The 15,273-nt window shown below is 41.3% G+C and overlaps 1 protein-coding gene across 4 annotated transcripts in view; it reads right to left on the bottom strand.

Annotated features, from left to right (window-relative positions):
• dnah9 (dynein, axonemal, heavy chain 9) overlaps positions 1-15,273 on the bottom strand; it is a 99,468-nt gene that overhangs the window by 22,595 nt on the left and 61,600 nt on the right. For all 4 annotated transcript variants that reach the window (XM_017484454.3, XM_017484455.3, XM_047159465.2 and 1 more), the window contains 10 exons: positions 11,878-12,303; positions 11,387-11,506; positions 10,802-10,990; positions 10,357-10,592; positions 10,126-10,248; positions 9,308-9,512; positions 4,770-4,934; positions 4,317-4,457; positions 3,558-3,728; positions 3,303-3,425 (listed from right to left, as the gene is read on the bottom strand). In XM_017484454.3, the coding sequence (XP_017339943.1) occupies positions 3,303-3,425; positions 3,558-3,728; positions 4,317-4,457; positions 4,770-4,934; positions 9,308-9,512; positions 10,126-10,248; positions 10,357-10,592; positions 10,802-10,990; positions 11,387-11,506; positions 11,878-12,303 (1,899 nt within the window). The remainder of the gene's footprint in view (positions 1-3,302; positions 3,426-3,557; positions 3,729-4,316; positions 4,458-4,769; positions 4,935-9,307; positions 9,513-10,125; positions 10,249-10,356; positions 10,593-10,801; positions 10,991-11,386; positions 11,507-11,877; positions 12,304-15,273) is intronic.

Here is a 15,273-nt window from a genome sequence, read left to right as displayed (position 1 = left end):
ACAAAAGAAGTCCCAGGGAGGTTTGGGGGTGGGTGTTTGCGTGTTAATTTAATATAATGGCGAAGCAAATTGTCTTTATACTGTTTAAATTGCTGAGTAAACATTAGCAAGTTTCTTCACAATGAAGAGTTGCAAAGTGCTGATGCTGCAAAAGGAAAGCCTTCGTATTGTGAAACTCTTTCTTATTCACACTGGGCTCCAGAATTATGGGTAGTGTTCATAAAAATGAGCAAAAACAACTGTAATAAAAAAAAAAGAAAAAAACACTGCACACCATAACAATTCAGGAGAAATGTCCTAATATATTCTCTCAAAAATAAACGTTCCAAAATAACTGACACTCCTATGTTGAATATTTTCAATAATGAAAAACAAATTGGCGTTCTTGAAAAATTATTTTTCATTTGCTCTCAACACCAGGAACTCTGTTACCCATGCACTGTCTCCCTGCAGTATAAATATGAGGTTGCACACTTGTAAAATCTATCCGTCATCCACTAGCATGTGAAAACCCAAAATTTAACATTTAAAAAAAAAATAAATAAATAAATAAAAAAACAGATAGTAGATGGTATCTGAACAAATCAGATAATGGTTATAAAATACATAAGCAGTTATAGTAGGGCTATAACAAAATATTTCACGTCGGAAACAGTTGGAAGTTTGCTAGGAACTGGGCCCATGTGCACACTGTCAGCTCATGCAGTGTGGAGGATGTCGAAAGACAAAAAAGCCCAAACATCTCAAAATTTTAAACTGCACAGTTTAGCTGTTTCTTGTGGTTCATATAGGTCTGATGGTGAGGTGTCCACAATGTTTTGGCCATATGTGTGTGTGATCTGTCTTGGATATGCAGGAACTAGCTCGGGACTACGATTCCCAGCAGCCACTGCACCCCACGGCATCACTGTCACATGACCATCTGGACCTGATTCATGTGATGTGAATCGATGTCATCTCTCTGCAGTGCGGAAGAGACGGTCCCGTGGAAGACATCGAGCGTCCTTTTTCCGTCCCCGCGAGAGATGACACTCACGTGAACTTTTAAATGCTTAACGACCTGTAGTCTGAGTATACAGGACACCCTCCTGAACTTATTACGCACTCTAGGAGCCGTGCGTTAAGGGGGCGGTTAGGTGGTTGCAGGAGGACAATGATTCCCTGTAGCCACTGCACCCCACTGTCACATGACCATCTGCACCTGATTCACATTGATGCTAACGAGCACTTCATAACGTAACGAGTCACGTTCGGCTCTCCGGTCGCTTATGTTTTGTTTCATGTTTGTTTTCTAGTCCTGGTACCTCGCCACGTGTTCCTAGATTCTTTTTGTGTTTTAATTTGATCGTTATTAAACCTTAATCTGCACCTGCATCCGCCTTCGCCTCCATAACCTGATGTGATCAATCAGCTGTAACGTTAAAACCACTTGCAGGTGACGTGAATAACATTGCTTATCTCGTTACAGTGGCACCTGTCAAGGGGTGGGATATATTAGGCAGCAAGTGAACAGTCAGTTCTTGAAGTTGATGTGTTGGAAGCAAGCGTAAGGATCTGAGTGACTGTGACGAGGGCCAAATTGTGATGGCTAGATGACTGGGTCAGAGCAGCTCCAAAACAGCAGGTCTTGAATGGTGTCCTCGGTATGCAGCAATTTGTACCTACCAAAAGCGGTCCAAGAAAGGTACTACTAGTGTGACGTGCTGGGAAATGTTCTGCTTGGGTCCTGTATTCATGTGGAAGTTACTTTGACACGTACCACCTACCTAAACATTGTTGCAGACCAAGTACACCCCTTCAATGTAATGGCATTCCCTAAAGGCAATGGCCTCAATGCGCCCTGCCACGCTTCAAAAATTGCTCAGGAACGGTTTGAGGAACACCACAAAGAGTTCAAGGTGTTGAACTGGCCTACAAATTCCCCAGATCTCAATCTGATCGAGCATCTGGGGGATGTACCGAACAAACAAGTCCCATCCATACAGGCCCCACATCGCAATTTACAAGACTTAAAGGATCTGCTGCAAACACCTTGGTGCCAGATACCACAGCGCACCTTCAGATGTCTTGAGGAGTCCATGCCTCGATAGATCAGAGCTGTTTTGGTGGCACAAGGGGACCTACACAATATTAGGCAGGTGGTTTTAATATTAATACTATTAATATTATGGCTGTTAATAAATAAAATTCTGTGTAAACTCTCGACATTGTTAAGTGTGAAATTCCCAGGAGATCAGCAAACATCCATGTCACTACCAAAGTCACAGAGAGGACACTTTTTCTTCCTCTGATGTCTGATGTGAGCATTAACTCAAGCTTTTGACCACCTGTACCTGCATGATTTATTTTGTGTGCATTTTTTGCACCGCCGCCACACGATTGGCTCATCGGTTAACTGCATGAATGTGCACGTGCTCCTAATTATAGCAGCAGCAGACCGCACTGAAAAATCAGGGAATTTATTTATTCATATTTTTTCATTTAAATTTGGAAATGAATGTTCAATATATCATCATATTTTAATATTCAATATCCTGCACTATTTCTAGTTCCCTATTTAAATATAAGCAAATTTGTGATATTGACCATGTTAGTATTTTAGTAAACACATTCAGCTTATTTATTTATTTTTATCTTAGTTCAAGCAGTATGAACGTGCCCCCCCCCCCCCCCCCTCCCCCCTCAAATTCCTGTTCTAGCCTATAAGACACTTACAGTATATGGGCTGACTTTACTGTATATTTATTCTAATGTCTTCAATGCTGTAGTTAGTTCCCGTGTTACTTTATATATAATCCAAAAAGCATAATGGCTCCATTACAGCGGTTATGTATTGCTGTTGGTCGATTAGACAGTTAAGCTAAACTAAAACAGTCATTTTAAAACAACTTCTAAATCTTTATATCTTTATATTAAGGATTGGATTGAAATATTAACATGCTTTGAAAGCATCAGGGATGTACTTGCCATTACAATTCAGCTTACTGCTTATCAGATCTGACAAATGGGTAAACTTTTACTCTGCATCGTCCTTGGAGATGTTCAGCACTAATGCTATTCTGTGTGTCATGGCTGAAAAGGAAAACGTCCAGGACAGCTGGGTTGAGTCATGCATGAAGAATACTTTTTTTTTTTTTTTTTTTCTTCTTCCTTCTCAAGTTCCTACACAAACTTGGGTGGGTGATGTAACTGTGATGCAAGTCATCATCTTAAGCTGCAAATGTGCACGTTTTACGGATTTGCATGTGAAACAAATCAGAAGTAAATGACACCTCGACGCACGCATCTGATGACTGTTTTACCTTGATTCCTCCCCATGAATGATGAGACAGGAAGTCGACGGGGGATGTTACACCAGGCTGGACGGGGTACCTCAGCAGAAAATCCAGCTCATTAGTGTTGATTTCCTTATTCATCACTAAAATCTGTGTAGACAAGACACACACAGCGAGAGAGAGAGAGAGAGAGAGAGAGAGAGAGAGAGAGGAGTGAGAAAAAATGTTAGGCAAAAGATGCTTATGAAGACAATGACAGATCTAATGAGGGAAATACCCTACCTGAAATGCGAGCTGCGCCGTGTATGTGAGTTTGTCGCATTCGAAAAGGCCGCGGGTGGTGTACTGAAACACGGAGAATGTGATGCTGTCGATCAGATTTAAAACCCTTTGCTTCAGCACCTCGTCTGGAGCTGCCTTCATTACAGCTTTCTGGAAAACCACACTGAAGGCCTGACAGAACACACACACACACAAGCAAGGAGACAAAAATCTAGATCGTAAACCAGCTCCAAATATTTGCATTGCTGAGCGATTAATCATCGGGCCATTTTACCTCAGCATTAAACAAGCCATTTTAGAAGGCAGCTTTTATGGACATTTCTACACGCTTACGCTCGTGCTCATTTCCCCTGCATAAATTTGTATAAAAGAACAAAGCAATTATTTTGCGATTGCTGAAGATTGTATTTTGTCACAGCACGGCGACCGTCTCGGAATATGAGAATGTCACTGAACAAAGACAACGAGCGACTTAATTAAGTGTTTTTAATCTATCTTCCACTAATGCTCACGCAGCTCCTCTTCTGCAAGCTGACACGTTGTCAGAATCAAACTTCCCATTTCATTACGGCAAGCGCGTGATTGTTTGCAGATGCTGACAGAGCAGTGTATTAGGAGGGATATTTCGACGGCTGAAAGAGCGAGCGGACGCGTTCCAGGCGAGGCCGAACTCGAAGGCTGAGACAGAGGAAGCACGGTGACAGTGAGTTGTGCTTGAAGAGAGTGCGCATAAAGTTCAGGATCAGTAGTGAGGGCTACCTTGAGAGCAAACTGGTACATGGGATGGATTTTGTTCAGATCGTTCATGATGAAGTAGAGGAGAGAGGCGCGGGCAGCCGCCGGACGGTAGTGCTCTCTCGCCTCGTTGATTTTAGCTTCCGTCACTTTTGCCTCTTTCACCTGAAATCACACACACACACACGTCTTATTATCCTTGTGAGTAGCTTCCAGTGACAATTATTAACCCATATAATTAATGCTCTATTACACCTAAATCTAAACATTACCTTGTTCTCACAGGGATGTTAATGGAAAATCATGAGCTCTTACTTCAACCAACGAATTTGCATCACATCATCACAAATATTTCCATCTAAACATATCTGAATGTGTTTCAGAGCGGACTTTTCCTTATTACTTAAACACCGTACCATCGTTTTACTGACAATATCCGCCTTTATGATTCCATTTATAAAGAGCGAACTGAACAACCTTCTCTTCGATCTCGGCAGCTGTGCGTTTGGTTATCTCCAAGTTCTCAACCAGTTCGGTGTCTCCCAGGAAATTTCCAGAAGCTGAAGACAGGCGCGAGAGGAGGTTGTCTTCCAGAGTTTTCAACGTGATCTTGAAGCCGTTCTGCTGCTTTGTGAGGTTCGACTGGAAAAAAAAAAAGAAGAAGAAGAAGAAGAAGAAGAAATAAAAAGAGCCAGCGATTAAAACCACTGACCTGTGTGAAAAGTAAGTGAGGCCAAGAAACGCAGGTTAGATGGGCTGTGTGTGTCAAACAGCTTAAAGACGACAGTAATCAATACATACTGTATCTGCAAACAGCAGATGTAAAAATAAATAAATAAATAAAAAGTCTGAGTGGATTAACTTTGCTTCCCCTTGGCATCACATGCAATAAACTCCATATGGACTTTGTAGACTCTCCTTTACAAACAACACACACACATCTCAAAGCACACCTATTATGGATTTGAAACCTGACTAATTTTGTTTTAAAGGTTTCATACAATAGATTGACATGCATCCGAGGTCAAAAAACACTTTAACGTGCTCATAATTTAAACTGCAGTGTTACCTTTTTTCCCCCCAGTATCACAAACGACTCGCTCAATGATCCGTTCTAGATTCGTTCTAAACTCCTCCTTTCAGAGAGCATACTCTGCTCTGATTGGTCAGATGTCCCAGTCTGTTGTGATTGGTCTACCGCTGTCAGCGTGTGTTGTAAAAGGAAACGCCCACTACTATAACGACTTCCAGCGCCGTCTGTTCGCGAGCAGCCGATGAAGACTAGAGGCGGGTTTTTGTTACAAACCGACGTAAATTAGCACAGGAAGTGAGTCTGGAATCACTAACGACTCGTTTCAGCTGTTCAGAATCACTTCCTTCTTTTGGTAGTCGATAACTCTTTGATTTTTGAAACTTTGCAGACGTTTTTACATTCCCAAACAGCTCGATAACACACTACATGAAAGGTAATATCTGAAAAACCGTAATAGGTGCACTTTAATATACAGATATTTGTATCCAAAGTGGGCATGGGATAAATCAGAAAGTTTATATTTTCAATTAAATATGAATTTTTATTCACTACTTGCACTATGTGCCCTGGAAACACTAGAAAAGTCTGGAAGAAATCCCAGAAGTAAACATGCCAGCACTATCAGTGTGATATGTAAATTCTGGCTCAGACAGTTCTCAACAACATCTAACAGCATTTGATAACATAATCTTCGGTTTATGTTTGCATCTGCCCACAATATTTCCTAACTGACTAACTTGGTTCTGTCTCTAACCGAATTCAACCCACCAAAACCCTGCCCAGGCACTCACTAACGATGAATGAATGAGCACGGTAAATACACTGCATCTTTTTTTTTTTGTCTCGCGAGCTTCATCACCGACTGCTTACTCACACCGGAATGAAAGTAAAAATCTCCTGTTTACATGATTTCTTTTATTTATTTATTTTTGCATCCTGCAGTATCACGATCCCGATTCACACTTCTGACTTAAACCGGACTCCTTGTGGTAAGAGCTCCTCCTATTCGTATCTGTAGTTGTATCCATGTAAAACTAATTATTTGTTCATATGTATTCATATTCACTTACATGCCTGGTAAGCACATGGATCTACACTCACCATCCATTACACTTTATCAGGAACACCTGTACATTCATGCAGTTATCTAATCAGTTAATTATATGGCAGCAGCACAATGCAAAAAAAATAATAATCGTGCAAATACACATCAAACATCAGAATGGTGGAAAAGTGTGATCTCTGTGACTTTAACCATGGCGTGGTTGTTGATCTCAGATGGGCTGGTTTGAATTATTTAATAAATGATGCGAAAAACAACAACAAAAAATCCTGTGAGTGGAGGGTCTGTGTGAAACACCTTGTTGATGAGAGAGATCAGAGGAGAATAACCAGACTGGTCTGAGCTGACAGGAAGTCTACAGCAACTCATATAATCACTTTGTACAATTGTTGTGAGCAGAAAAGCATCTCAGTATTCACATCACATCAGACCTTGAGACGGATGAGCTACAACAGCAGATCACATCAGTTTCCACTCCTGTCAGTCACGAACAAAAATCTGAGGGTATCACGGGGAACAGGACAGTTAAAGACCGAAAAAAGTGAGTTTTTTTTAAATCTAATCTTCAACGGTAGAAGCCCATCCATCATAAGGTTTGATACTGTGTGCATGCAGAGATGCTTTTCTGCTCACTACGGTTGTAAAGAGTGATTGTATGAGTTACTATATCCTTCCTGACAGCTCGAACCAATCTGGCCATTCTCCTCGGAGCTCTCTTATTAACAAGGCATTTCCACCTCCAGGATTTCTGTTTTTCGCAGCATTCTGTATAAATTCTAGAAACTGTTTTGTGTGAAAATCTCAGGAGATCAACAGTTTCTGAAATACTCAAACCAGTCCGTCTGGTACCGATATCCATGCCATGATCGACGTCAAAGAGATCGCATTTTTTCTTCATTCTGATCTTTGATGGAAACGTTAACTGAAGCTCTTGACCTGTATCTGCATTGATTTTATGCTGCCACATGACTGGCTGATTAGATAATTGCATGAATGTGCAGGTGTACAGGTATTCCTAATAACGTGGATGGTGAGTGTATTTAGACATAATTGTTTAAGAAAAAAAAAAAATCTATATGTTGTTTGTTTTCTTGCCCAAAACCTAGGCAATAAACAGAAATCTACAGGACTTGGTCCATTTATGAAGACTTTTATAACACCATTAATAATGCAGGCTCCACCTATCTATCGTAGGCTATCTTGGCTTTCGACTGGAAATCGCTTACATTCAAAAGTCAATGACCTTTGACCTTACACATACAGTAACCTTTAGCTAAAAAGGTGAAAGAAGCCCTCATCTTCCTTAATGAGTCAGTAACTACTAAGTAAGTCTGACTTGTATAGTATATGCAATTTCCCCAGATGTGAGGGGAAAACAAACAATTAACCAGTCAGCATGTGTAATTAAAATTAAAAGGAGACAATGCTTTCATAATTTCAGGCAAATAATGAGGCATTCAGTTAAGTTCAATTAAAAAAATGAGGTTTTTTTTTTCCGTTCTTCGTTAAAAGGAGGCGGCAGATGCCCAGACATGCTCAGCTGACATTTACACAGCTCATAATCCTTTCCTGATCTTCAGCATGAACGCAGTTTAAGGCCTATTTAGTGATTATTTTTGTTTTTGTGAATGTCTTTAAATAAAGAAATTTTTACAATGAAACGTACCTAAATCTATAGGGGGAAAAAAAGTTTTGTGACGTGTAAGTAATTAACTGCAGTAGACTATTTACAAAAAGCACAACTCACCCCCTGCGTTTATAAAGCAGCAGCATGAAATGATCATTATTTTATTTTATTTTTTTACAACTTTGAAAATGAACTGAGGTAATAATATACTGCAGTGTCTCTATAGTATCTCACTTCGTTTTTGATTGACTGAACTTCATTAAATTTCACAGCAGATTTCACTCAAGCACCGTGCATTTGGAGCAAATCACCAAAAACGTTGGGGTTTTTTCTCTCTCCGGTTACTTGAAAAAAATACTCATTTGTTTCCGGTTTGAATTAAGTGCACACTTTGGGACATAAAGTATTGGTCTGCACTTTACACTGTGTCTCATTCACCCATTCACACACACTCATACACACTAATGGTAGCAGAGCTGCCATGCAAGGCGCTAACTTTCCATCGGGAGAACCTCGGGGTTCAGCGTCTTGCCCAAGGACACTTCGGTATGTGGAGTCATGTGGGCCGGGAATCGAACCGCCAACCCTACGATAAGTGGACAAACAGCTCTACCACCTGAGCCTGAGCCAGAGAAAGAAAAGCATTAGAGAGATATAAAAGCATCTCTCTGTCTCATGGACCTAGTGAGTATTAGTAGAATGTATGAACCCTACAGTTAATAGTGTAGGCTTGCATGAAAGTAGCTTACAAGCTAATGAGAGGACAGGGGAAGCCTACAGAACATTAGTGTGACAGTAAAAGAGGTGTAATCTAGAGAGCAAGCCTCGTTTGTTTTGATTTACATAACACCCTTTCTGAACACTCTTAGATGAGTCAAACAGCACGGCCATTCTGAAGAGCACATCAAAATTGAAGGTCGTGTAAAACTGCACTTTTTTTGTTATTCCAAGAAAAAAAACACGATTGACAAGCTGCTGGCTATCATCGTAACCCGACTAATTATCTCCGCGTTTACCCCAACTACAAAACACAACTGATGAAGCCAATTAAGTTTAAAAAAAAAAAAAAAAAAAAGTTCTCCTCCAATTAACTGCATGCGCTTAATTCCTCCACACAAAGCAGTAAGAGGATAAGCTCATATCAAAGAGCCGTCTTCCTGCTTTTAATGAAAGCCGCAGTGATGATCTTCAGGGGAGACTTTAGTGTGAAACAGCATATTATCCCATCAGCATAATAGTGAGATGCCAGAGACGAAGGGCAATTGAAAATAATTAAGTGCGTCAGCTCTCACCTTGAGCTCCTCCAGGTCAGGTCTCTCCATGCTGACAACGGCAGCCAGGAGCTGGTCTTCCAGGCCGTCCCGCGTCACTGTGAAGTTGACCAGCGTACACTGGGCCTGCAACTCCGGCTGGTAGTGGGGGTTAGCAAGCTTGGTGTGGAGGATGAGCCGGAAACTTGGGTTGTACTCGCACTCCTTGTCACCAATCTTTATGTAGCTGGAATAAAGCAGCAGAATGTACTGTATAGTATGTGTAATAAAAATGGGATGCGTTTCACGGTCCCTGCTACATTCACAACAAAGCTGTTGGGCAACTCATACATCCACCAGCACTGCTTTATAAAGGGTTTATGCAACGCTTATGAAGGTCAAAGATTGGTATACTTCTTATCTGAACAATCACAGGCATTTCACATTGTTAATGTTATGGAGAGTGAAATATACAGCACTGGTGTGTTATAGATATTCTGTACATGTGGGCCACCAGTCATGTATATTTCATTCTCCATAACCCTAACCCTGGCTTGGCGTTAAGGCTCTGGGTTACTGATTGGAAGGTCGGGGGTTCAAGCTGCCACTGTTGGGCCCTTGAGCAAGGCCCTTAACCCTCTCTGCTTCAGGGGCACCGCATCATGGCTGACCCTGCGCTCTGACCCCAACTTCCTATGCTGGGGTATGTGAAGAAAAGAATTTCACTGTGATGTAATATATATGTGATTAATAAAGGCACGGGGATGTTACTAGCAAGGATTTCACTCCGGTATTTAATCCTATAAATGTTTTTGATTTTATCTTGAATTGATTGGTACCTAGGTTTTCGCAACGCTTACCGTCCTTTCTTTATCGTTTCTCGGCCAAGTAGGGGCCCAAGCACTGGATCGACAGTCTCCTCCAGGTTTTCAATAAGGACAACCTCACCTGCAGATAAGGCCCTCTCAATCGAGTCTAGATATCTACAATATGGAAAAAGAAAACCCCATCGTGGGATATTAAGAAAATAGACTTACTACATAACAAAAATGAGAAATCGCAATCTGATATAGCCAGCCAGTGACTTTTACCCTCTCTGTCCAATCCTAATGACCCGAAGGTCATCTCCATATTTGTTCTTAATCCATTTTATCCCCTGGAGTTGGGGGTCCACCATGAGTGGCCAGCGCTCACAGCTGGTTAAGATGGTGGCATTCTCAGTGGACATCCGATCGGCCGGAAGCCCTTCGTTCTGCCAGGTGGCGAGATCTGCATCGTCCATCAGCATAGTGAGAGGGTCCAGACCTGGTGTGACTGGGATAGGCACCTGATGGAGAAAAAGAAGACATAAGTGAGACACCACACTGTGTTTCAGTTCTAAGAGTAAACAATCTTAGAAGAACTCGAGTGACCAAACAGTGAGATGTTATTATAACGCTACAGAGATTACAGGAAAGCTGCTGTTGTCGTCGAGCAGCGTATAAGAGCAGACTGAGTCAACAGTCTAAGATTTAATAGACATGGAAATAAACACACTGTAAGCTGGCTAAGATAAGGCCTCCAGGTATTGTCCATTAGTTCGAGGCGGTAGCGCTTGGTGAAGTAGCCCAGATAAGAAACAAAGGCAGTGATGAGAAGAACATCCCCACACAGAGTCCTCTCCTGATGCTTGAAGCTAGCCACCGCCTCGGCCCAGCGCACGTTCTCCGACGCCAAACCTCCAACCTGAGGAGAGAGAATGATTCACTTGCGGTACATGAATATGAATCGTGTAGTTAAGATTATTGGTAGCAGTTCACACAAATTTGTTGTGGAAACATCTTTCATTTTAACTAGTTTCATGATTGGCTCACATTAGTAAAGAGTAATGATTACAGTTTTTGCTCATGTGGCTTTGATTGACGGATCTGTCCACCTGTCTGCTGTGTTTATGGTGTAATTAAGACCTAAGCTGCCAAAATTACCTGAATGGATTATTTTTTTCACATCATCTTGATCTTCATAGAAATTCAGTGGCTTCCAGAGGAGAGCAAAGCAATACTGCCAAAAACTATATACTTGTGTGTGTGTGTGTGTGTGTGTGTGTGTATTTGTATGGGGGGGTTGAATTGGGGCTCTCACCAGGCGGTTGGCAAGAGAGATTGTGCGTGCTGTGGTTTCGGCCTCTTGTTGGCACTTCAACTTGTCTGCTGTGGCTTTCTCAAATTTTGCTGTCAGCTTTGCCAAGTTCTCATTAAGGAGCTGTCAGGGGGAGAGGAGGAACAGAGGTTGTTAAAAGAGAGAGACAAAAACAGAAATGAACGATTCTAAACGCTATCCACATAAGAGTATAAACAAGATATTTGTTTACACTCTTTGTAGCCTTGAAAAGTTAACGCAGACTTAGCTGCCTCGACAATGAATCCTCGCTGCAGTGATAATAACCAGCGGGACAAACACAATTAGCAGCTGAAAACGCAGCTTTATCACTTTGAAATATAGAACTGAAAACATTTTGTAGGAGTGTTTTCAAGGCAGCCTGTACAATTTCTGCAAAGAGATACTAAGCGCACATGCGCACATGCTTCGGAACAGTTTCATGTTGGAAAGAACCCCAGGTAGAGTTGACTTACATTGATTTTTGCTTTAATGACTGAGAGTTTCTCCTCAGCAGAAGCTAGCTCTGCATTAGCCTTGTTCAGGGCTTGTCTCTTGGGCTCCACTTCGCAGTAAACCTCATAGAACTTTACAATGTTAATGACCCAGGAACAGAGGCCTGCTGCGGAATAGGACTTTGCCGCCACCAGCTCTGGTTTGAACTCTGGATCCTGCAGGTAGGGCTGGATGGCTTTCAGGCAGTTCTCATGGACGTTCTCCTTGTTGAAGTTGATCAGTGAGTCCAGGAAGGTGTCGACTTTAGCCATCATGACTTTAGCTGCTTTCCAGCTGCGGTCTTTCGGAACTTTGCCCCCAGGAGCCATCAGGACCATGACGGCGGCAGTCACGTTGGTGACGGCAGCCACAGGAGAGCCGAAGGACTTCAGCTCTGTCAGGTTGTTCTAAAGGGAAGAAATACAACATTGAAAAAAACCCGGTATGCTAATCAAATATAAGCTCATGCTAAAAAGTTTTTTTTTTTTTTTTTTTTTTTAAACAAACACTCGCTCTCGATTTGGTGAATACCTTTACCGGCAATTTTATCAGCCAGTTTGGTGAGAATGGTTTATTTTCAGACTGCAGATCAGTGGGTGTGTCTATGCATTTTTTTTTTGGTTGAATGAATCAGCTATTTCACATAACAGATGTTTACATATAATTGGTTATAACAATGTACACAGATCACCCTGTTCAAAAGTTTACACCCCCCTGGCTCTTAACGTATCGTGTTACCTTCTTGAGCATCAGTGAACGTTTGCACCTTTTGTAATAGTTGTGTACGAGTCTCTCAGTCGTCCTCAGTGTGAAATCTCTAAATCATATAGCTACTGTTGGAAAGGGGTACAATATGCAGAAGATGCTGGAAAAGCAAAGAATGTGCGGGACCTGGAGGATTTTTCTGAAGAGCAGTGGGCAGTTTAACTGAACAACTCTCCTAAAACATAAAACAGTCGTTGATCATCCAGATGAGGACAGACAGAATTAAGAATCAAGCATAATGTAAACTGCTGAAGTGGTTCATTTGTGTAAATTCAGTTATTATTGTTTTCTTGTGGAATATATGTACACATCTGTTATGTAAAATAGTGTATTCAGGGCAGTACTAAATGAAAAAAAAAAACGAAATACAATTTTCATTGACATTTTGCAGATTCTGCAAAGCTTATGTAAACGCATGACCTCAACTGTATGCAATTTACATCTCAACGACGTCTCGTATGGTCGGTCTGCTAACCAGGAAGATGTCATGATGTTTTTACACCACCTCCTCCATCAATCATCCTTGTGCACAATGAGTATCTTTAAGTGTTGTAAGACAGCTGATGATTTATTTAATCTCCACACTCGTACCATGTGATAAGCCGATTACATTTAATCCAAATTTCCCATCGTGCAATCGCCCATGGTTAATTGATACCACACTTTTTGGGGCGTACTTAGGCAGGTACTACACACGACTGACTACGCTCGAACACTGAATAAATGTTTCTGTCTAATGCTGCGGAAAGCAACAGTGAGGAAAAATGACACTGCGTCGGTGTCTTGCCAATTAGCAAATGAGCTGCATGAGAGACAGAGAGAGAGAGAGAGAGAGAGAGAGAGAGAGAGAGAGAGAGAGAGAGAGAGAGAGAGAGAGAGAACAGACCAAAAGACACAGCTGTCAAACATTTCTAAGTAGGTGTAGTTTCATGATTACATTCAGGCTTTTCATCCATTTAGAATTAGTAGTGAAGATTATAAATGTGTATAAACATCACTTCAAATACTTTCAGAAATCCTATCAGGATTAGCTTATGTTAGCAAGCTAGCAAGAACTGGTGAAGGTTATAACCAATATATTAATAAATATTAAAAACACTAAAACCCCTCTTAGATTTTCTGTCACTCTAGATTAATAATAATAATAATAGTAATAATACATTTTATTTGTTGCCGTCTTTCATAGCAACTCAAGGATACCTTACAGAAAGACAACATACAATAAGAACAGCATAGTTAAAATAGATACACCAAATAAAAATAGATGAAGCAATAATATATAGGAATTTGTTATAATGAATAAACTCATTTGAACAGATGTGCTTTAATCTGGGATTTGAACTGTGAAATAAAGTCCATCTGACAAATATACAGTGGGAGTGAGTTCCAACTGAAAGCTGTTCCACCCATAGTGCTGAGTTTAAAAGCTGGAGCAGTGAGTAGAGAAGCAGAGGAGGATCGTAGAGATTGGCGCGGGTATAAGGACGAAGAAGCTCTGAGAGGGAGGAGGGAGCCAGATTATCAATGGCTTTGAATGTGAGCAGTTGAATTTTATAGTGAACTCGTTGTTGGACCGGAAGCCAATGGAGCTGAAGAAGGGAGGGTGTGATCTGGTCAGTGGACTTTGTAGGAGTAATAATTCTTACAGCTGAGTTTTGAATCATTCGGAACTGCTGGACACGTTTATCAGATATGCCCAAACGGATACGCATTACAGTAGTCAATATGGGAATAAATACTTGAGTACTGTGGTATGAGAGGGAAGGGCGGAGTCTAGCAATATCGGGAAGGTGGAAGAAGGCAGTATGTGCGATATTATTGATGTGAGGACCAAAAGAGAGTAAACTGTCAAATATGACACCAAGGCTCTTTGTTGGAGAGGAAATGTCACCCGTGCTGTCGTCAATGGTAATAGTGAAAGATGGAGTTTTGGAGAATGTGGACTTAGAGTCAATCAGAAGAACCTAACTTTTATTGCCATCAAGTTTTAAGAAATTATTAGGCATCCAAGTTGTGATGTCCCAGGTAGTGAGAACAGGGGTTGGGGGGGGCAGGGAGGTGTTTGGTTTAGTGGAGATATAAAGCCGAGTGTCATCGGTGTAACAGTGAAAATGCAGTCTATGATGGCAGAGAATATGTCCGAGGGGTAAAAGGTACATAATAAAGAGGAGTGGTCCCAGCACCGATCCCTGTGGGACACCCTGACTAACCAAGGCCGATTCTGACCGGACATTCTTGACCAGAACAAACTGTTTCCTGTCGTTGAGGTAGGATGAAAACCAAAGAAGTACAGTGCTGCTAACCTTATGTCAGCCAGTCGCTCCAATAATAGCGAATGGGACATGGTATCTGAGGTGACACTGAGGGTGCGGAGGATGAGGATGAACCGAAACCGGATTGAAATGGCTTGTAAAGATTATTCTTCTGCAGGTGAGACTGGAGCAGAGATTCCGCTGTCCGTTCAAGAATTTTCACAATAAAAGCAAGGTTAGAAATGGGCTGGTAATTATTAAAATCATGAGGATCTGCACAAGGTTTTTTTTTTTTTTTCAGAACTGGTGTAATGGAAGCAGTCTTGAACGAGGAAACAATAGTGGCAGTCAACAGCAAAG

This window comes from Ictalurus punctatus, chromosome 13 (assembly GCF_001660625.3).
Source record: "Ictalurus punctatus breed USDA103 chromosome 13, Coco_2.0, whole genome shotgun sequence".
In the NCBI taxonomy this organism is placed as follows: domain Eukaryota; kingdom Metazoa; phylum Chordata; class Actinopteri; order Siluriformes; family Ictaluridae; genus Ictalurus; species Ictalurus punctatus.
The sequence above is the reverse complement of the archived record's forward strand: the minus strand, read 5'-3'. Positions and strand labels throughout refer to the sequence as shown.